The following is a 23,734-nucleotide window of genomic DNA, read 5'->3' on the forward strand; positions in this document are numbered from 1 at the left end:
GATCAATTTAAATCTGGTAAGATGGCATGCAGAAATTATATAATTAAAAATATGAAACCGTAATTTATGAAATAAAGAACAATTATGATCTACAGGGTATCAAAATTTACAAAAAAAAAAGCTTAATATTTATTTGTTTACTTTATTAAACATTTCTTTCAATGAAAGTTGTTTAAGTTGCTTCGTTTTTTATGTGATAATACATTCTCTTTAATTCTATAAACAGACATAATTTCTTGTTCAGTTACAAAGTTCCACTGTTTAAGTCAATTGCTGTGTCAAGAATACCGACTAATCTGTCAATTGAAATTTTTTCGTTTTCAATAACCTCTGTCACTTTCTTTGCTATCGGAAGGGAATTATAATGACGAGATATTTGATTTAAATCATATCAAGGACGGAGTACATCGAGATGAAATACTACATTTAGTAAGGAATTATAAGCCAAATAAAATAAAAACATCTGCTCTGAAGATAAGGATAGTGCTGACAGATCAACTTCCAATTCATTGCGCGCCGCAGCGTTAAAGATAAACAAAGTTCAGATAAACAAATGTTAAAGTTTAGATAAACAAAGAATATGCCTTTATCCATTTTTTGCAGCAATTCCACTTTTTGTTTAATGGACTTCGAAACATACTTTCGCTTTGTAGATCCTTTACATATTAGCAAATATATATCAGAAATTCTATTTGACATAATCGAAAGTTCAAGCTTACTTTTATAAAATTGCTCTAACAGTCTGCAAAAAATGAAAAGCCGAATCCAATTCGAAGATTAAGAAACAACGCAATCTGCAACATTAACTGAATTAGATAATTTTAGCTTAGCTTATCCCGTCCGTTATACATTAAACGCGCATTCGTAAACATATTTTGCGCACGCGCACACGCATGTTCGCAGCCGTAAAGGTCAACGCGACGCATGCGCAGAAAGTTTGTAGCTTTGATGTGCGGATTATAGGTGTCCGAATTAACGACTTTTGACTGTACTAGGATTACATTTTAGCAGATGCAATAATAAAGAAAAAACTTTCGTTAAACCAATTCTTTTCTATAAGATATATCAATTTTTTTTTTTAATTTTGAGAATGCAAAATACAGAAGAAAAGGTTTACATACAAAATCAATTGTGTGGTAATAATTCCTTAATTTCAAATGATATTTATCCATTTAAGAGTAAGTGTTATTTATGCCATGTTCCTCAGTTTAAATATATATATATATATATATATATCACATAAATGCTGCATATGTGCTAATTATATTTATCTATTTAAGAGTATGTGTTATTTATGCCATGTTCCTCAGTTTAAATATATATATATATATCACATATATGCTGCATATGTGCTATTTCAGGTACTTATGCATTGGTGCAAACATTTTGGTGCAATTTGGTGATTTTTTTACAGATGAAGAGGTAAAAGTTGCATAACAAATACAAGTTGGTGGTTTTTGCAACGTTTTAAAAAATAATTCCTAAATTATCAATCTTTAACATAATCTGACAGGCATTACCAACATATGAAAAGAGAACACATAGATTTAAAATACAAGTTTTAATTTTTAACCCCTTAACTGACACACGAAACATACAAGATTCACTCTCCAGTGCCACTGTTTTTACACAGGTGTGCATAGTTATGCGATGTATTAGGGGGAAAATAAGTGCAAGTTTTTTTGTCTAAAAACTGTTTACTTTTGCAAAATAAATAATAAAAGTAATAATGTTTAGAGTAAAAGTATAACAAAAAAGATGCAAGTATAATAAAAATGATAATAAAAAGGATGCCAAAAAATAGTTTCGATCAATCTATTTTTATTGTAATATCAGGTTTCAGTGTTATACCTTCTAAAATCACTGTACCTAAAAAACCACGTACACTCTTTTGCAAAAAAATCAAAGCACCAAGAAGGACTTTTGCGATCATGACGAAATTTGGTATGCAAAACCATCTTGATCGAACATGCAAATGATCAAAATTTCAAGGTAAATGAACAGGAATTCCGATCATAGAATGCATTTCTACTGCACAATTCGCAAAGTATAAACCAATAACAGAGGAGGAAAATTTATCTTTTCTGTTGCTGCCATTGTAATTCCGTAAAGAAGCAACTAAAGATGCCATTACGACGATATCGAAGACCTTACAGACAACTAAATGACTTTAAATGTCGTCGCATTGTAGAGTTGCGTCAAGCTGGGGGGTCATACTGAGCAACAGGCCGCCACCTGCAGCGTACCAACTCCAACTTGCTTTATTTGCCGCGATTAACCTGCAAAATCGCAGGTTGTGTTCCAGCTATTGAACTTTGGTGCTTCTAGGAGCGCTGCAGGTAAGGAAATGCCGAACGTAGTTCTCGTGGAGACAGGATAGCAGATGCTGGGGGTGTGACCAATGTCACGTGATGAGCGATAAGACATCTGGTTAACGATGAGGTATCCAAGCATCGTAGCGCTGTAAATCTGAAGTTTTACAATAGTTATACATAAAATAGTATTAAATCAGTTCAAAAAAGGTGTGTGTTGCAGTCATAAATGCAGAAAATAAAATACGATTCCAAAAAGTAAAATAGTACATACAGGAAAAATATAAGTAATATCTTGTGGGCGTGGCTGTGTGTGTCACATGATCATCCGGCTAAGATTTCTAAACATCATTATTTACAAGTCAAATAAGTTTTTCAGAGTACTACATACTAAAAACACAAATTATGTTGGAAAATCCTGGTTTCCACTGAGTAGAAAAGCGGCATATGGACGGAGGTGCCTGTCCTCGTGTAAAATTTCATAGTGAAATAGGTTGAAAATGTCCATATGTTGGCACTCCTTAACGGCGTCATAAAAAAGGCCACAAGGTTGGTAAAAGGAAATTGCCAATGAAACGAAGGCTCTGGAAGGCCAAGGAGCACAAATGCGAGGCAAGATAGAATGATTGTTTGCCAGGTCCAAATTGCCTCATTGGTATCATTGTCGACTATTCAACGTACTACAGCCACATCTATACCTCCCGTGGTACCGTCCACTATCTCACAGCGTTTATCTGAGGCGGAGTTACACTCACAGAGGCCTTTAAGACGTTTGCCTTTGACCGAACAACATCAGCAGAGTCATCTAGATGGTGTGGCACCCGATCATCATGGCTGCCACCAGACTGGCATGGTATCGTGTTCAGCGATGAATCCTGCTTCACTCTTGAAGCAGATGACCACCGTATTTGTGGCTGGAGAGGACGGGGCCAGCAGTCCCAATCTGCCTTTATTTTACAAAGGCATACAGCCAATAATCCCTGGTGTGATGTTGTGGGGCGCTATTTCTTATAACAGCAGGTCATCTTTAGTCATCCTCCGTACATCTTTAACAGCTCAACGATACGCTGATACCATTCCTGCGGCCAGTTGCATTACCCTGCATGGCACGACATCCTGGGGCCATTTTGTTAACAAGATAATGCCAGGCCACATACTGCTCGCATATCTCTGGACTGTCTCTGTGCAGTTGATACTCTTCTTTGGCCAGCAAGATCACAAGACCTTTCACCAATTGAGAATGTCTGAGATATAGTAAGCCGCCAGATTCAGGCACCACAAAATATCGCATATCCGGAGGAACAACTGATGAATGCTTGGCAGAATGTGTTGCAGGATGACATTAGGATTCTCTACCACTCCTTGCCTCGATGAATTCAAGCATTCATTGCAGCCAAGAGCGGTTCAAACAACTACTAAGTTGAACACTCAATGGGTGATTGCGAGACGTGAACAGGTAATATGACCTTGAATTTTAATCATTTTATAATCTGTGTAAATACATATTCAATTTCATCAAAAACAACCCCTTCCTTCATGGTACTTCGATGTTTTTGCAAAAGTGTGTATTTCTTCTGAATTGGTTGGATGCCACGATTTTGTTCTTGAATTTTCTTTTGCAGAATGTTGGTTCATATACTGCTCTGCAAAGCAGTTAGTTTCAGTAACAATATGAAGCACAAGCATTTCATCAAAAAATAATTCAAAACAGATAAGTGGGTTTGAAAAATCCATTGTACCTTTCTTTATACCTGGCTGTCCCAAAAAATGGAAAGCGTGGAGGCGACATAGAATAAAAAATATATGATTTATTCAATCAGAAACACAAGAGCAATAACTGAGCAGACATTAGTCGTCACTGTCAGACACATTTGGCAGACATACTCAGTTCTTTTTGGGGATATGTTAGTCTTACTAATGTAAAGAAACTCCAAATACTGCAGAACATCTTACTCAGACAAGCGGCGAATTATCAATAGTTCGTCAGAAACTCAGCAATTTACCAAGAGCTTGAAGTACCAACTTTATGTGTTTACTTTGCTAATCTCGCAGATAAATTTTTTTAAAATATACCAAATGTTAACAATAGCACAATACCAGTGCTAAATTATGACTACAGCCGCTTGTGGTCCTCAGATATCTTGATAATTAACTGTAATTCTTAATACCCATTTACTCAGTTTTGACATCCTAATTATACCTATGCACAATTTCTCATATTGCTTTTCTGGCCAGCTGCTGACGTTTGTATACATTTACCTGTACATATTGTATATATTTTTTCTAACTTATATATGCATTTATGTTTACTGTCATTTTTATGTTATCTACTCCTATTTTGTTAATGTAACACATAAGATACTCTCAAATTCTGCGAGCTGAGGACACAGAATTTGAGAGTATATACTGAATACTGAATAAGGCATTTCTTTTTATCCAAGAAATGTTATTGCTTATCATGTGCACTTACCTTCGCCTCCAGGCCTGTACCGCACGTGTGTTTCTGTCGGACTTGTATTTACGTGCTCCCCCATACTGTGAACTGTTCTGAACTTTCATTTTCTTCGAAGTGTCTCATAAACTGTTAGAACACTCAAAGAATTGAAAATCATTACGGCGGGATAGCATGTACACACGGGCACCCGTAACAGCAAAGCTCATCGAGTTTGCCTGAGCCGACATATTTGTAAGTACCTACTACAAACAGTAAACGAAAACCGAACACACAGAATAAAAAAATACGTTTTACTCAAACAGAAACACAAATAACAGCACATTCGTTATTTTCACCATTTCAGAAACATCCCCTTCTTAATTCCTCCCCCCTCTTCTCCGAAATCGCATACTCTGTCAAGGTCATTGTGGCATTGCATTCCAAAGCTCTGTGAATAATTTTACTGCTAGCAGAGCAGAGCATATGATAGTATTTCAGAAGAGTGTATACACACACCCGGGACAGTTAGCGCATCGGCTGAGAAAGGCGTATATATACGCCTGCGGCAGTTATGGAATTAAATAATGATTACTTAATACATTTAAAAAATTTACATTGTTCAAATCTCTCGGCAATATTTTTGCACTATTCTTCTCCTTGAGTACATAGGGATCTGTTTTTGCTCAAAACCATATTAAAAAATTACAGTCATTTGGCATCGCACAAACCTCGGCAACAGTGGCAGTCTCTCAAACACATCTTGTTTCATTAGAAATTTTGCAGCAAAATTTTGTATTCCTGCAGAAATTTTACCATAGTTTCCTTCTATTGTTGGAAAATTCCACAAGCGCATGTTTTAAACCAAGTTTAAAGCCAAAAAGTCCCAATTTGTTTACAAAAACTATTGAAACTTGGAATACAACAAAACGAATGCATATGAGATGACGATGTATCTTGACTGAAGAACTGTTATGAGCATGGTTGCCTGAGTTTGGAATCTTCCAAAAATTTAATGACTTCTGTTGAGGTGCTTACTATAACAAGTACCCTAATTCATACTGAATAACTCTATTACACAAACACAGAGCATAAATGTGGTTAAGAAACAGAATTTTCATGCTGGATTGAAAGATGATTTATAAGATACTTCTTGACAAATACATCTTCAATTTTGTGTTCAAGTGGACATTTACACTGACATTTACCATTAAAATTGCAACACCATGAAGAAAAGCAAATACAAAAATGATATTTTGCACATAAACAGTATGGCATGAAGACATAATGATTTAATTAATTTGTAAGCAGTTTTGAGGTTCACAGGGCTGTGAAATTAGTAGAGACAGCAGCCATCACTGGCAGCTAAAATTACCCTTACCCATTACGCATGGAGTCAAACTGGGCCTGGATGACAGAAATGGACAACTCATTCCATGCTGATTCAAGTCTATGCCACACTTCATCAACCATATTAGCTGGACAGGTGTGGCAGGGCAGTCTCTCAGCAACCCATGACCAGATGTCTTCAATGGGTGCAGATCTAGAGACTGTGCAGGCCAGGGCAGCAATCGAATACCCTGTGTCTCGAAGAAATTTAGAACACGATGCACAACATGTGGTGACTTGATGAAGTGTGGCATTATCTTGTTGGAACATGGTGTTTGGGGGCCTCAAAGATAGGGCACAAACACTGGACATAAGATGTCAGAAATGTACACATCTGCATTCAAATTACTGTCGATCCCAAATAGAGCCCAAACCATCACACCAGGTGAACCGCCTCCATGCTGATATCGAATGCAAGCAGGCGACAAGCGGTATCATCAGACCCTCCAGACACGTATACAACCATCAGAATACTGCATGTAGAATCGGGATTCGTTTGAAAAGGTGACATAGTGCCACTCCTATACGCAGCTTTTTCGCTGGATGTGCTGCAAACATGCCTATTTCCTTTCTAATGTTCCGTGAGTGGTCGCACGGTTTTGCAGGACTGACCCACAATATGTCTGTCTTTTCTGGCATTAGTCATAGGAGGGCATTGAGATCCTGCATACTGTTCAGTATGACCCTCAGCAATCCATTGACTTCCATATTCTCACGTGACTGTGGTTGTATGTTGACCAGTACAACTGGCAATATCACGGAACCATAATCTACACATTCGATAGGCAGTGAACATGCCTCTATCGAATTTCGAAAGTTGCTGGTAAGCATTTCCTCTTCTTATTTCAGGCATAACACGATATCCTGAGCAAACTCCAACCTTAGAAAGCACTTTCCAAATGAGAAATCCACTACACAACTGCACTTCATTGACTGTATTAGCTGGAGAGGGGTGGCAGACCAGTCTCTCAGCAACCCATGATCAGATGTTTTCAGTGGGTGATAAATCTGAAGATCGTGCAGGCCAGGGCAGCAATAAAATACCCTGTGTATCAAAGAAGGTCAGAACACGACATGCACCATGTGGTCTTTCATTATCTTGTTGAAAGATGGCATTTGGCAGGCCTCGAAGATAGAGCACAATCACTGGGCATAACATGTCAGAAATGTACTGATCTGCGTTCAAATTACTGTCGATTGGGACTAGAGATTTGCGTTTGTATACCCAATGCCTGCCCTAACCATCACACCAGATCACCAGGGTCCCTATGCCATACTGAATGCAAGCAGGTGACATGCGGTTTCCTTGGAGCCTTCAGACACGTAAACCAGCCATCAGAATACTGCACACAGAACTAGGATTCATTTGAAAAGACTACATTGAGCCACACCTATGTCCAGCTTTGTTGTTTGGGGTACCAGACTTGTCATCTCTCTCTATGTTGCATTGTTAAGGGAAGCCGAAATAATGGTCGCTGTGCTGATAGTCCACCCTGCTGCAAATGTCAACGCGCCTTACAAGCTGATACTGGACGTGCTGCAAACATGCCCATTTCCTGACTAATGGTCCATGATGTGGTTGTACAGTTTTGCAGAGCTGACCTCACAACATGTATGTCCTCTCTGGCATTAGTCATGGGAGGTCACCTGCATGCTGTTGAGCATGACTCTCAGCAATCCATTGATTCTATATTCACATGACAGTGGTTGGATATTGACCAATGTGACAGCTGATATCATGGAACGATAATCTACACTTTCGATAGGCAATGATTCTGCATCTATGACATTTTGAAACTTGCTTGTAAGCTTTTCCTCTTCTTATTCGAGGCATAACACAATATTCTGAGCAAACTCCATCCTTACAAAGCACTTTCCGAACGAGAAATCCACTACACAACTTTTATGCAGTGTTTCAGATGTCGTTTCTCCCTCCTGCGTCGTCTAACTGCGCTGAATTACTAATCATTTGCATATCCCAACCTAATTCTTCCTTTCATGTGATTTTGATGTTCATCAATCAGACCATTCGTTCCTGGTGTTGCAATTTGAACGGCTAGCAGTGTATTAACTGGCAAAATTCTCAAATTTTTAACTCTTAAATTTCAATTATTTCATGAAATTTAATTTTATAAATATTAAATAATTCCCAACATCTCACCATTTTTATAATTGTTGACCACAGTTAAAAAATGCACCATATAAATGAGAATGAGATTAAGATAGGTATTATATCATATATAAAAAATATAACAACTCAAATGTAAAATACAATAACACATCGAACAAGTATTAATTTAGAAGTCAAACAACAAAAATCAGCATTATGTTTTTAAACTAATGCACAGGACTAGTTTCAATGGTTTTACCGAACCATCATCCTCAGCTGCAAAAGCATAAGCTTGCGCTTTATAAACCCAAATGTAGTCAAGAAGAAATATATGAAGTTGCTCAGGAAGTGACTATTTCAAATAGTAATGACACACACCCAGATAACACATTAACAGGTTTTTAACAACATCCATAACAATATGAATTATGGTTTTGCTAAGATGACCTCGCTTAATTTCATAAATTAATACTATTCTATATCATTTTATACTCTGGTTCCAATATTGAAATAAAAATGAATCATGTAGTTCTGTCATATTTTAAAAAAACCATCTTCATTTTCATTTACTATCACAGGCAACTTTAATTCAGATCGTCATATCCATTTCATGACTAATTACTAAAGAAAAAAAAAAACTTCTGAACTGATTTCCTTTATATGTTCACATTTAGTTTCATTTTTACATCTATCACAATAGCCTTTTCTTATGTTTTATAGCATAGAGATCAGTTTGTACATATGCTTTCCAGATTCTTGTAATATTTTCCATTTATGTCGTGGTACTTGAAAAAATGTTGGTGTTTCTGGTAAAAGATACCTAACTGTAATCAAATACAAAATTTATGTTTTATAGTTTATGGGTAAAAAATATTTAGTTCAATTATAAATGAACGAAATAAAATTACAGACGTTCTAACAAAACAGTATGCCCATTTATTTATCTGTCATTTTAGCATTTTAATAAATGCTCATTCATTCTACATTTCATAATAAAATAACCTATAATGAAATTTTTAATAAAAGAATCAATTTGTTGTGCACTTTGAAGATTTACCAAATCTACACCATAGATTTAATATAACCCAGAAAATGTCATTTAAGGTACTTGAATATGCTAAAAAAATTCTAGATTACATCAAATCTCAATTGATAACTGATAACTTGGCTCACAAGCTTATATGATACACAATTTAAAATTTTCACTTTGTATTTATTTTTGCTTTTTACTTTTGTTTTACTTTTAGTGTCATCACTTTTCAAATTGCATGATTTCCGAGTCAAAAACAATAATTTATTCCTTTCTGTTAATGTCAATGGCAGATAGACATACATACGTACATGCTCATAAGGTACCTTGACAACATGCAATACTTGTGTGACCAAAAAGGCCAGTATTTAATATCTCTTCAGGTTCATCCCACAGGAAAGGATGAGAAAAAGCAAATTTAATATGGAAACTACATATTAGTCCATACTTCCATTACAAAATATCCATTATTAACATTTCAAAATAATAGAATTTTAACAAATCAAAATTTTACATTATAAGATTTTATTGTTAGTTTAAAATGTACCAAATTGCAAAGGGAAGTTAAATGATACGAAAAGTGCAAATATGAGAATAAGTCACACAGAAACTCAATTTTAATATGATGTCAAAGTAAATATTTATCAGTGTTTGTCATATTTCTCTATCCGATGAAGAGGCAATTTAAAAACGAAGAATAAACAAGAAGTTGCAATATTAATTTTAAAGTTTTATCAAAAGAAAATTTTGAATTATAGAATATGCCACATAAAGAACATAGGACATTCAACGTTTTTATATCCATTTTTAAGACATAAATGCATATCCATGCCTACACAAATAGGATGAAACAAAGATACTTATAGTGCAAAATGAATTTCGTTATGTTTACTTTCCAATCTGTAAAAAAAAGTACACAAACGTATCATCTTCTCCAAATATCCATTCAACACAGCTTGTCAGAATTAAATGATACTTACAGAAATAAAACTTGACTGTTACTTATGGGATTAAAAATAACTTGTAGAAAAGAGCTACTTAACATATATTAACACTTTTGCCAGCTAATTAATCTCAAAATACTGAATTTAAAGTCAAATTTATAGAAATTTTAAAATGATTTCCCTTGTTTTATAACAAATTTGTGACAGAAATACAAATTTCACAAGGTGAGTGATTTCATGGAATTTAGCAAACTGTTGATCAAGTTTCAGAAAGAGGAGTTGCATGCCATTTTTTTGAAAAGCACACTTTTCAAATCCTAAACAGTCCAGAAAGACATATGAAACACTACAATTAGGCATCCTAAGACATCCCCCACATGCTCAACAGGGTTTAAATCTGATGATAAGTAAGTTGGCCAATCCATTTGATTAATATCTTCTATTTCTAAACAGTCTGACGATAAAGGTGTTCAATACAAATTAGAACTGTAATGCACTTAAAAAAACTTTCGGCCAACAGCATCAATAAACAGCCTTCCATGGGATTCCAAGTCCTTGTCCACATGCCTGTGACTGAAAGCAGAATTTCCATCTAAAATATATAGTTTGGTGCAGCCATTTTTTTATGACTCTATCCCAACAAAGAAGCCATTCCCATGGAAATGGGAGCTTTCATGAACAAGGCAAAGCAACAATAACACGCCGAATAAGTACTAATTCAGAAGTCAAACAACAAAAATCAGCGTTATACCTGCAAAATTTTCACAGGACTAGTTTCGATGGTTTTACCGAACCATCATCTTCAGCTGCAAAACCGCAAATAATTTGCGGTTTTGCAGCAGTTCGGTAAAACCATCGAAACTAGTCCTGTGAAAATTTTGCAGGTATAACGCTGATTTTTTTTGTTTGACTTCTGAATTAAGGCAAAGCAAGTTATATGTTTTTCATTCTCTTTAAGTCAAAATACAAGATCTGGCTATTAATTTCCAGGACTCATGGAATAACTCAGAAGGAAAAAGGTTAAACACATAGCCATTTAATATGATTCAAAGTAATCCCATCAGCTGTAATGCACGTCTGTGCTCGGCTGTACAAATTTTGGAAAGAAGTCTTAAAGTCCTCTTTTGAAGCTCTTTAATAGTGATGTTACAGTTTTCTTTATGGCTTCAACATCCTGAAATCTTGTTCCTTTCAACGGATTTTTTAACTTAGGAAACAGGAAAAAATCTGCGGGTGCTAGGTCTGGAGAGTATGGTGGATGCTGCATTTCAACGACACCATGCTAGGCTAAGAATCGCCTCACAGGCAAGGCAACCATGCTAGGCTAAGAATCGCCTCACAGGCAAGGCAATGTGTGGGCGGGCATTGTCATGTAGCAACAGCCAACTCCCATTTTGTTGAAAATGAGGCCTCACTCTACGAACTCGTTTTCGAAGTTGGTCTAGATTTTCTGTATAGAACAGCCCATTGATAGTCATGTTAGGAGGAAGAAATTTATGATGAATGAGTCCATCGCAATCGAAGGAAGCGATTAACATGACCTCGATTTTGGACTTTTCAAATTGAAATTTTTTCTGCCTAGGTGAACTTGGAGACCGTCATTCGGAGCTTTGATGCTTGGTTTCAGGATCATATTGATAACACCAAGACTCGTCTCCCATGACTATCCTATCCAGGAACGTAGGGTCAGCATCAGCATTGTCGATAAGTTCGCCACATGCGTCCAGTCTCAATTCCTTTTGTTCGTCCCTTAAATGGTGAGGAATGAATGTGGAACAAATCTTGCATTTGCCTAGGTCTTGCGTCAAAATTCGCCGAACCATCTCTTTGTCCATGTTCAATTCATTGGCGAGTACTCAAATAGTCAATCGATGATCACATTTCACCGTATCGTGAACTTTTTCAATTGCTTCCGGACTACGTATGGATTGTGGCCGATCTGTGTGTGGATCATCTTCAACGCTTTTGGCCCTTCTCGAAAGCGTTTAAACCATTCAAAAGTTCTTCAGCGGGATAATGCTTCCTCGCCGTAAACTTGTTTTAACATTTCATAGGTTTCCACAGCTGTCTTGCCCAATTTGAAGCAAAATTTAATGTTAACTCTTTGCTCCATTTTCACTTTGACATTAGGAATTTAAGCTATGTTTTAATGCGGCTTTCCACGAGAACCACTTACTTCAGAATGGCGCCCATTGCACATGTGCAAGAAAACACTCTTCAATATGCAATCATTAGCACTATCTTCCGACTTTTCGTTCTCCTACAGTTACATCAGTCCTGGAAATTAATATCTCCTGGAAATATTATCAAAACTCATATATAAGTCAATATTGGGACAGGGGAGAATCCTGTAACATTCAAACATGACACCATGAAGGCAAAAATGTTGTCAAGCACATAAAACAGGTAAATTATTTTCCAATCAAATTGCCATAATGTAAAATGACAGACGCCAATGACGACAGTTTTAAGACTAGAAACCCTATCTGAAAGTTAGCATATTTTCCCCATTCATTTGTCATCTTATATACAACTGGTATCAGTCTTATTTTCTCAGTATCATTTTCTTTTTTGTCTGAAAGATGACTGGAAAGAGAAATTGTTATATGATAAATTTATAACAACTTGATAGAGCTTGATGAGCTTGATGAGGTGATAGAGCTTGATGAAAATTCTGACGTTGGCTGCTCAGCATTTCTCCACACATGAAAAAAAAAGCTCGAGACAGGAAAAAAACGGGATGCACATTTCACCAACAACAGATTTTTAAGTTTGGTGATAATGCACCAAACTATCATTATAAACAATTTCAAAAATAAAAGAACTGATTTTCATACAATAAGTATCTAATTTGATTTTAAGTTTTTTTTTTTTTTTTTTTTTTTTTTTTTTTGTATGAAAAATAAACTAAAATAAAATATCTGATGTGGAAACCCCATGATTTCTCTGAACAGATTATTAAATTATACACAGTTTTTGCTGCACTTCATTTAAACTTATTTCCTCGAATTTCATTAGAGATATATTTCTAATTCAATCAATTCACTTCTTATTTACTGGCAAAGCAAAAATACATAAAAATTCATTAAAAACTGTAAAACACAGGAAAACCTAAAACATCACATACAATTAAAAACAGTTTAAAAAAATATTTTTTATAATTAAAATTAGAGTTTCTCTACAGCATAACAAGCAATTCGACCAACGGGCAGAAAGACAAAATATTTGGTGCATAAAATTGAAAGTTATTTTTCTCCCACACTGGGAAAAAAATCACTCAAGTTCTGACTTATTTCTCTATTCTACTAAGAGTTTCAAATGTAAACAAATGGAGGCCTCATTAGGTTGAGAGGCACTTAATCTTTAAAATTGTTGATAATTCTACAACTACTGCGTACAGATTAACTAAAGGCATAAAAACTTTAACTGGAACATAAGAGCATAATTCAATCACTTTTAATGCAAGCACAATTCATCATCCTATAAGAATAAAAAAAAACTAAACTCACTGAACGAGGTAGCCCAGTGGCAATACATACAGGGTGCCCAGTAAAGTTACCACCCATTTAACTGCTGAATGGCTGCAACTATAGTTGTAAAAGTGGTGTCAGTTGCAGTATAGTGGTTACCCACTATTGGATGAGACTGCTCACAGTGCAATGTGGTGAAAACAGGCATAGCTAGTATTGATATCTCGAAAACAGTAAGAGATAGGAGGAAAAAATGAATTACAAAATTGTAGAACATCATCGATTTAGTATGTAAAGATACCTTGTGGATATGAATGTTAAAAACAGAATGCTGAAAATGTATATTTGTTTCTTCATAATTTCTGAAATTATTACATCATGAAACTTGAACAAAAGAAGAAAAGATTATCTTTCTAATGAAAAACGAGGCTAAATCAGGGCACAGTGGTATCGCCTGTAATTCACAGTTGAGAGGACTATGGTTCTAACCCTGTGGGGTGCATCCATGTACTTTTCTTTATAAACAGAGTAGACAATATGCAGATTGTGCATAATCATGTCACAAAATGCACCAACTCAACGCACTTTAAGCTTGGTGTGCAAAATTTGTACATTATGCAAATAATGCATAAAATGTCACAAGTGTTTACATGAGACACCTATAAAAGAGGTATATCCTCAGGGTTGTATGTTGAAACTCATGATCATGAAGTGATTTAAAAAAAAAAAAAAAATGATTACTGCGAGATAGTTCTACTTTATGGTAAAAGTGGATGCAAGATACAATCGACAGTCTGTGGCATCAATTACCAGCAGGCCTGCATCCTTCCTGAAAGACCATACTACAAGGTTTTGAAAAGTCTAAGGGAAAACAGGCTGTGTCATTAGTTAACTTCAATTCGGCAAACTGGTTAAAGTAGGGCAGAAAGTACAACTGGGAGATGTATTATCATACGCCCTCACATATCCAAACAGCAACACATGAAACATAAGAGAAAACTATATCCTCTCAAAAAGTCAAGTTTGTAAAGTTGTAAATGAATTAGTATGAGTTTAGACATTATTGGACAGAGATGTCAAGAGACATTTTGCATTGAGCAACTTCATCATGAATCAATAAAAGGTCCAGACAACATTCTTATCAGATATAGTGTACACAAATGATTTTCATGGAGTGAAACGTACAACAGGTAGACCACCCATTACCGAGTGCTAGAAAATTCATCCCTTTCTGCCAAGATTAGATATTAATTACAGTTTTTGATTAATGTTTGGTGTGGAATTTACAATAACAGGCTAATCAACCTAATATTTTGTCACGGTACGTTAATGGCAGCACAATATTTAAAACTTCTGCAAGACATAAATCTGATTTTGTTAAGAACTTTAAATTGTCTCAGATAAAGGGGTAAATTGTCTCAGGGTAAAGGTGGTTTAGAAGAGTAGCCTCCATGTTCACCTGCCTACTCTAACGATTTGAAGTTATTTAACGTTCTACAAAGGGTAGGGTCTCTGAATCCAGGTACCCTAGTGTCTGAACACCATTCTACTGGATCCCGTTCACATGACTTGACTGCAATAGACATTTTCCTGCGAGGATACCTCAAACAGCAGATGTATGCAATACTACCCAAACATTGCAGGACCTTCAATGATGTATTGCAGATGCTCATGCAAACATGTCACCGGCTATGCAACAAAGCGAACAACGTGAAGTTCTAACAAGGGTCCTAATGTGTATTTCAGCTGATGGAGTGAAGTTCGAACATTGAAAATAAAGTATCTTGTGATAATTAGGTGTCCCCCCACCCATTTCTAAGAATGTTTCACCACATCGCTGTATAGGAAATTGTGAACACACAAACGTGCACTTAAAACATTCCGTTTTTAATATTCATGGCCATGAAATGCCTTTTTGTACTAAATTGATGATGCTCCACAATTTGGTAATTCACTTTTTCCTCTCATCTTGTGCTGGTTTTGAGATAAGAATGCTTACTCTGTGTTCCACCAAGTGGTGGCATAAGCGGTCTCATCAAATACTGCACAGCTACTGTATTATACCTAGATACGACTTTTATGACTATTGCAGCCATTCGACAGTTAAATGTGTCATATCGGACTTTAGTCATCTTGTTTATAGGTTTATATATAGAGAAAATATAAGTTTGGTGCAACCAGTAGCAAAGAAAAAGGGAGGTGCAAAACTACATTTTATAGCAGCCCCATATACAAAATTAGTACATTCTACAGCTGCTCATTTCTTATTTATGCAAGATACATACGTAAGTATGGACATATGCATATATGTAATGAAAAAAATATCTTCTGAATTCATGCTACAATCCATTTCAGGGAGGAAGGAAAAAAAAAAAAAAAAAGTCCTTTATTCTGTCTCTTATGCTCAGATGTCATGCAAAAACATAGTTTGAATGGATTCAAAAGCGGTCAAAATGATTTTTAATGATCACAACAGTGGTCAAAGTGATATTTTCATTGAAACATGATATACGAAATTTTTTGTGATTATAATACTTCTTTTAACTTGTACAAGGAAGTAAAAAGTGCAGTATTTGTCGATTTATTGCTTTCACTTGGCTAACAAGTATCTACATTTTCTTGCAAGATAGCAGATCCATATAAAAGCCAACTCCCGTAATTTAGGTTTAGAAAAATGTTTCAAAAATTCTTAGCTTATACACAGCTTATATGGTAAATACCGAACAGCTAAATAAAAGATTGAAAGCATTCTTCCCTGAAACTATGATATAGTGGTTAGGGGACTATACTGCAGTACTGAAGGGCCCGGATTCGAATCCTGGATAAGGGTATGGATGCTTGTAATCGTATAGTGTCTGTGGCATGGGACACTCTAAATTTGCAGTAAGCCGAAAGTCCTCTTCAGAGGTTGGTGGTAGGGAAAGAGGTGTGAGATACCCTTGGATCCGTTCCCCTGGGGTGCTCTCCATCAAAACTGGAGGCAGAACTGAGCGAAATTGTACTGTCATAGCTCTTGCCAGCGACAGGCACAATCTTGCTCTCCTTGCCACAATGAAGTTCGTGGGCTTGTTCTGACTGTCAGACAAGTGAGATAGTCAAAACAACACTATGAAATTCCCCTTGGTTGAGAACCTCTGCTTTATACCAATAAACAATTAATTATCTATTTAATAATATAAAAAAATATTTCTATGATCAATGGGATCTTCATTATACCAACCAATCGCCCATGCATACCGGACTATCTATCCCTAAATCATAAATCACCAGGGTTTTATATCTACCCTGCTGTAAACCCCTAATCTAGGCTACAAACCCGAGTCTTCCATTTAAGGAAGTCTGACTTTTGCATTTGGTTATATATGCATTATTGAACAAGAGGATGGAATTTTTACAGAATGTAGCTAGACATTTCATCTTAATTGCAAGTTGCATCTGAAAGACTAGAATCAAGTATGTGCCAAAGCCATCGATATATACTATATCACTTATTCCACCCATAATTATGACAGCAACAAACACAATAGCAATGGTATAATTCAAGCACAATCTATTTGGCTAATAATGAATATCATGCAAGTAATTTTGGCGCTATCAAACAAAAACTTTTTACTACTCCTTATAGAATTTAAAGGGAAGTTAAAACAAATTCAAAATTTCAACATCTTCACACTTTTTACAAAAATAGTAAGTAAATACAAACATACTTTAATAATAAAATTTTTAGAAAAAGTTGCTTTCAAATTTAATAAGTTTTATGCGTAAAAAAATAAAATGTAGATGTATTTGAAAAGAATAATGAAACTTTTCTGAAAAAAAAAGTATTTTGTAGCAAGTAAAAAGTATATAGACATACCCTGTTCTGTTCGACCTAAACCTTTACCACTACTCCATCCTTGCTTCTGAAGAAGCTGATAACCCAGATTATCCTACATAAAATGGAAATAAGTTGAACATACTTACAACATATAAATAATAAAAAAGCATTAAGTCTAAAATTATTCTAAGATTCAGTCACACCTTTTGAGCCAGCACTTCAAATTAAATCATTTTGTGTAAATATACCTACTTGGTCATGATGGGGATAGTTGTGGAATTTTTGGCGCATAACCTGAAATCTTATAATGTGTGAAATTTCAGTTATACAGTACAAAGTCCGTAATCCAGACTCGTCAGGACTTCGGCGGTTCCGGATTATAGACTATCAATTTAAATCTGGTAAGATGGCATGCAGAAATTATACAATTAAGATCTAAAGGGTATCAAAATTTACAAAAAAAAAAAGCTTAGTATTTATTTTACTTTATTAAACATTTCTTTCAATGTAAGTTGTTTAAGTTGTTTTGTTTTTTATGCAAATACTTTCTCTTTAATTCTATAAACAGGCATAAAATCTTGTTTAGTTACAAAGTACTGGATCCACAAGTCATCAATTATAAGCCTAAAGTCGTTCATTAAGACAAGTTTCTCCCTTACTATGGCCATAGTACCTAGTCCCCATAATGTACATTATGTATATAGACCATAACACCGTGGTCATATTTGTATATAAATTTCTAAATTTATGCATTTATTTATTGATTTAGCATTTGATTTGTTTTATGTCATTTATTGCAATTATTGTTTAAGTATTGCATTGATTTGCCTTAGTTGTATGTATGACTTCCTGTCCAGGGATTGTATAGCCAGAATATGCACTCCTTGGGAAGGGAACAATGTTAAAAATTTAGGTATATAAATTTGATAAATAATTTTAGTGAAATTATATATGTAATTGCTGTATTTTTCTGTATAATATAACATGAAAAGCTTGAAAGAAAATGCATTCTGCCAGAAAAATAAGAATACAGGGATAAGTCTATTTCACATTGAGTAACTGGCTATCTCACTAATTTAATGAGATATCGCCAAGTTAACAACATTGTTGGATACTGCTTTTTGTCATCAAATTTGGTGAGAAATCCTAAAAAGTCACCAAATTTGGCAACCATTTGCCCACATTTTGGGCTGGTACCTGTATAACTGCAATGCATATTGTAACTGAATAACAGTAATTGATACCTATATTAGCTGTAACCATATCCAGCCCTCATATGCCTTCCAGTACTTTTGAGAAACAGAAAATACTAGAGATTTCTCGATGGCTGGGGGGAACTATATAAGACCAGTGAAAGTATTTCAGCTGTTAGTTGTCAATTCAGAGCAACTTTAGAGTATTGAGATATGCATGAGAACTTCTGCCTTTTAAATGCACTTTGCATAGTGATTAATGCTCCTAGTACTTTGAAGTGTAACTACTCATCCTCTGTGAAGAGCTGTAGGAATATTTTTTGGAAAGTTCCAGAACTGTGAAGTGCTTTCTTGGATAAAATAAATTTTATCAAGCTATGATCAATTCTGTGTTCATTCAATCTATCATGAACCCGTATCCATGCAACAATATGCTTAAGTTATTGCTTTTTTGAGAAAATTTTAAATGCAGATAAGATCCAAAACCATTATGGTCTAACAAAAATCTGAAATTGCTTCTGCAGATAAAGACACATTTACCTGTCCAGTATTTGATGCCACTTACAATTATATGATAATATAATCGTACAAATATATGATATTTTCCGAAAAGCAAATTAATACAATAGATCTTTCTGAAAAAGAAAAATTTGCTTTATTTGCTGAATTTTTTAAGGTATTATCATGCTATACATACGAATGTACCAAAATAGATAGTTGGAATCCATTAAAAGAGAAATTCTTAAAAATTAATTTCTGAAGTACTTTTCCAATTCTGAACATGTTACTTTGATGCCTGTGTTTCAGTCACTAAATTTGAAGACGTTAATAAATATTTCCGCCAGAAATTAAAATTACATTCTGGATTGCATATAAGTGATCAAATTATAATTGAATCATTAACACAGGGTTTACCCAGAGCAATATGATATGTTACTATTTGTTTAAAAGATAAGTTCCCTTCAAAAATGGATTTCCCTAGCAAGAAAACTATTTCCAACTTCAGGTTCACCTCAATAACCAAGCCCCACTAATGCACCCAGGTTTACAGTTCTGATGCAGAATCCTAGTTCATATTTTAATCATCCAAGGTATCTCCAAGAGTATTGTACTCTAGGTCTTATTTGCCTCAAAATCCAGTTTGGAGAAATGTTCAGCCACCACCATTGAAATATCCAAATTCCCAGTATCCTGCCTTAAATTATCATCAACCTCCCTCTCATCAAAATGAAACGTCAGATAAAAATCACAATATTTTAATTTAAAGTAGGAAGTAATAACTTAACATGCTATTATTGATACAGGTAGTCAGATTAATGTAATTTCTGAAAATACTTGGTCTCGTCACTTGGAGGTCTCGTCACTAAATTAATTGTCATGCAAAATGGAAGAATAAGTAGAAATCTTCGAATTTATGTGCTAAATTCTTATTTAAATTATTTCCTTTCGTAATCCCTTATTTAAATTGAATTATACTGATTATGAGGTGTATCAATTTAAAAAACTATAAGCAAAGATATATGTCTAAGTAATCCTTTTTAGAGTAATTTTTTTTATATTTATGTGAAAATAATGAAAATGACTATGCTAATCATTTTGAGAATAACTAGTATGAGCATTTTTATGTAAATGACTAGTTGGAAGAAGTACTAAATGATTACAGTCATATATTTGTAAAAAGTAAATATAATGTGGGTTGTATTAATACTGAACCTCCAAAAGTAATACGGACTTCAGAGCTTCCCGTGGCTTTCTGACCATCCCCCTAAAGATACGTAATTACAAAATCATAAAGCAAATATTACATGCAGGTATCATAAAAAAATCATTCAGCCCTTAGCTGCCCCTTTTACTTTAGTTTATAAAAGAGATGAAAATGCAAGACACAGATTATGTATTGATTATGGAAAACGTAATTACTAAAACAGTTTCAAACCTATACCTGGAATACATAGAGCATTAGATCAATTCATGAATGCAAAAGTGTTTTTTAACTTAGATTCAGCACCTGGTTATTAGAATATAAATTTAAATAAAAAAGATTTAGAAAAACTACCATTTACAACCAATTTTTGTCTTTATGAATTTGATAAATTACCTTTTGGTTGGAAAAATTAACCAGCTATTTTGAGAGCTCTTAGACAAATTTTAAATAAATATTTGCTATATGTGAAAAAGAAAATATTTGGTCGTAATGAAAGTTTGCCAGCAAAAAACATTCCTAATAGAGTTAGGAAAAAAAACATGAAAACAGTACCCTTAGTACGAATAGTAATCATCACCTAAATCTAAGACTTTTTTCCAACGTTTTCGTAGTTTTTTAAAACCTCAGTAATCACCACCCAAATCTATGACTTTTTGCCAACGTTTTCGTTGTTTTTCAAAGCATTTGGCCCAGAAACTTGGTGGTCGTAAGTTCCAAAACAGATCAATCTCATTTCGGACATCCTGTGCAGAATGGAAGATAGCACCAGTAAGATGTAGCTGCAGGTGTGAAAAAAGACTGAAGTCTGAAGGAGCGATGTCAGGGCTATATGATGGGTGTGGCAAAAGATCCTATTCAAGTCCATACAGAGTCCAGCCAGTGAATGCAGACACATAAAGTTTATCTTGATGGAACATTACTTTTTTTCGCTGGAACTCAGTTCAATGTTTTGCCTTGATAGCAGCGTCAACATGGACTAGCATCTCGCTGTACACTGTACTGACAAGGGTTTTACCTTTTCAGATACTCTTTGTGGATAACACTACAGCAATTGCAGCTATACAACATACCACATTTTGAAACAATGGACAAAGTCAGCAAGCTACGATTATGTGTTAGTGAAGCAAGACCAAGATGTGAAAAAAGGCGTGACATGGTAAAAGCCACGTTATTTATAGGGATGCAAAGTCTTTGTCTAGAATCTAGTCAATAATTTATTAGTGATTAATTTTTTATTTTACATATTCTCATTAAAAATATACCGTGATTTAGGCTGTGGAAATGAAGAAACATTTTCTATAGAGAAAGGGCATCAGTACCTTGCAATTAACCTGATGGAGAAGGATGACCTATGCTGCATTAAAGATGACTGCATTTTTGAAAAATCATAAAACAGCTTTTCAACAGCAAAAATTTATTTCCTGAAGAATGATTTTTTAGAAATACATATCCACTGAGCTGGGACATTATGAATGCAATAAGCACTTTATAATAGCTATACAATGTATCACATTTTGAAATAATGGGCAAAGCAAATACTATGTGTAGTGAAGCAGGAGCTAGAAGCGAAGAAAAGGGACAACGCAGTAAAAGCTGGGCTATTTATAGTGATGCAACTCTTTGTCTAGAATCTAAGCAGGGATTGGTCAAGAATATTTGGCACTACAGAACACATTGCAGATGCTGGATTTTAGGAGGGTAAGTAATTAAATCTAAAAAGGAAATTTAAGGGGCTACTGCTAATTAAATGTATTTTCTTATTTTATATCTTACATATTAAATTATCACATACATATATATACTCAAATTTCAGCATATATTATCTTGATGAATTTAACTTTGTTTTTAAATTAAAATGTGTACAAGCTGCACTGAACACACTAATTCAAAGTGTATATTTCCTTGTTCAAAAGGACCAAGTTCTATAAAATAAATGCCTTTAAAAGTTAATGCATAGGTTCAAATTTGCGCTTATTAATTTAACTGCCTATGCTATTAATTAAAAAAGTAGCCATTCACACTAGAAATTTAAAAAACAGCTCTTCCTTCTGGATGGCAACAACATATGATGACTATTCAAATTTTGCAACATATACTTGCTGATATATTATTGGGAAAAAATGTCGACCTATTAATAACACTGATAGCTTCATATTACATCTTCCCCCCCCCCAACCTTTTTACTTCCATGTTAAAAAGGGTAAAAAATTTCAGGTATCGTATTTCAAATGAAATACCCATTCTGAGCGCTCCCAAATCCATTTGGACGATTTTTTTTGCATGACATCTGCATGTACAGACAAAATAAAGGACCTTTTTTTTTCCAAAACAGATTACAGATTTAAAATGGATTCAAAAGAGTTTTTTTCATGATGTCTGTATGTACATATGTATGTATGTATCGTATCTGGCATAACTCGAAAATGATTAGCCATACAATGTTTAAATTTTGTATATGGGACTGCTATAATATCTAGATGTGCACCTTTTTTTACTGCAGTCAGCAGTACCAAACATATATTATATATACACACACATACCCTTAGGCCATATAAGGAAGTCATGTGGTGTCCAAATCGGATTTTTTTACCGTGACAACAATTTTCGGTCCTTCCTAGTTAAAGCAGTCAATGAAGTCTTTGGCAATATTTGAAATTAGCAAATTATTGCAGATTAGACTATGAAGTTTGCAAATTTTTATGATCAAGTGATTTCAAGATTTTTATGAATTTAAAAATTATGTGCTGCTTTAACAAAGAAGTACCAGATCTTATAAAGAATTATTTATTTCAAAAGCTCTAAATTGAGCTCAAAGCTTGTATTCAGAGCTTAAATTGCTCCGGTACTTCTCAGTTTCTGAGATAAATTATAATGCTAGCCGAAGTGCATCAGAACCCTAAATAAAAGGGTTCCAGTACTTCTTTTATGTAAGTGAAACACAGTTTCAGCAGACAAATTTTATTTTTTAAATAAATATACATTTAAAGCCGATTATAATTTTTGAATTCACGCCTTTCTCTAAGTAACAAACACTTTGACAGAGTTTAAGACTTTTAAGGAAAGAAAAGTGCCCATTCATATGTCAAAGGCCAGTAAATGTTTTGTTCCCAAAAGAATTAACAGTGATTACCTTCGTCTTCCACATCCAGTGTTATTGACCTCTCACTGCAGAGCTGCAGACTTGAATTACATAACCAAATACGGAGGACAAAAAATGTCACACATGCACGCCTTACTTTTGTTCCCATATTATCATCTGATCAGATTCACAGAAAATTTTTTTCCTGTCATATTTGAGCTTCACAGATAGAATTATATTGGCTTCATCCTGCT

The 23,734-nt window shown here is 34.6% G+C and overlaps 1 protein-coding gene across 5 annotated transcripts in view; it reads right to left on the minus strand.

Annotated features, from left to right (window-relative positions):
• The window catches only part of LOC118206146 (uncharacterized), a 155,870-nt gene that overhangs the window by 125,142 nt on the left and 6,994 nt on the right, over window positions 1-23,734 (minus strand). For all 5 annotated transcript variants that reach the window (XM_085820247.1, XM_085820248.1, XM_085820249.1 and 2 more), the window contains one exon: window positions 17,543-17,615. In XM_085820247.1, the coding sequence (XP_085676373.1) occupies window positions 17,543-17,615 (73 nt within the window). The remainder of the gene's footprint in view (window positions 1-17,542; window positions 17,616-23,734) is intronic.

Source organism: Stegodyphus dumicola, chromosome 7 (genome assembly GCF_044657685.1).
Source record: "Stegodyphus dumicola isolate Sdum_Otavi_A_Nest chromosome 7, ASM4465768v1".
NCBI lineage: Eukaryota > Metazoa > Arthropoda > Arachnida > Araneae > Eresidae > Stegodyphus > Stegodyphus dumicola.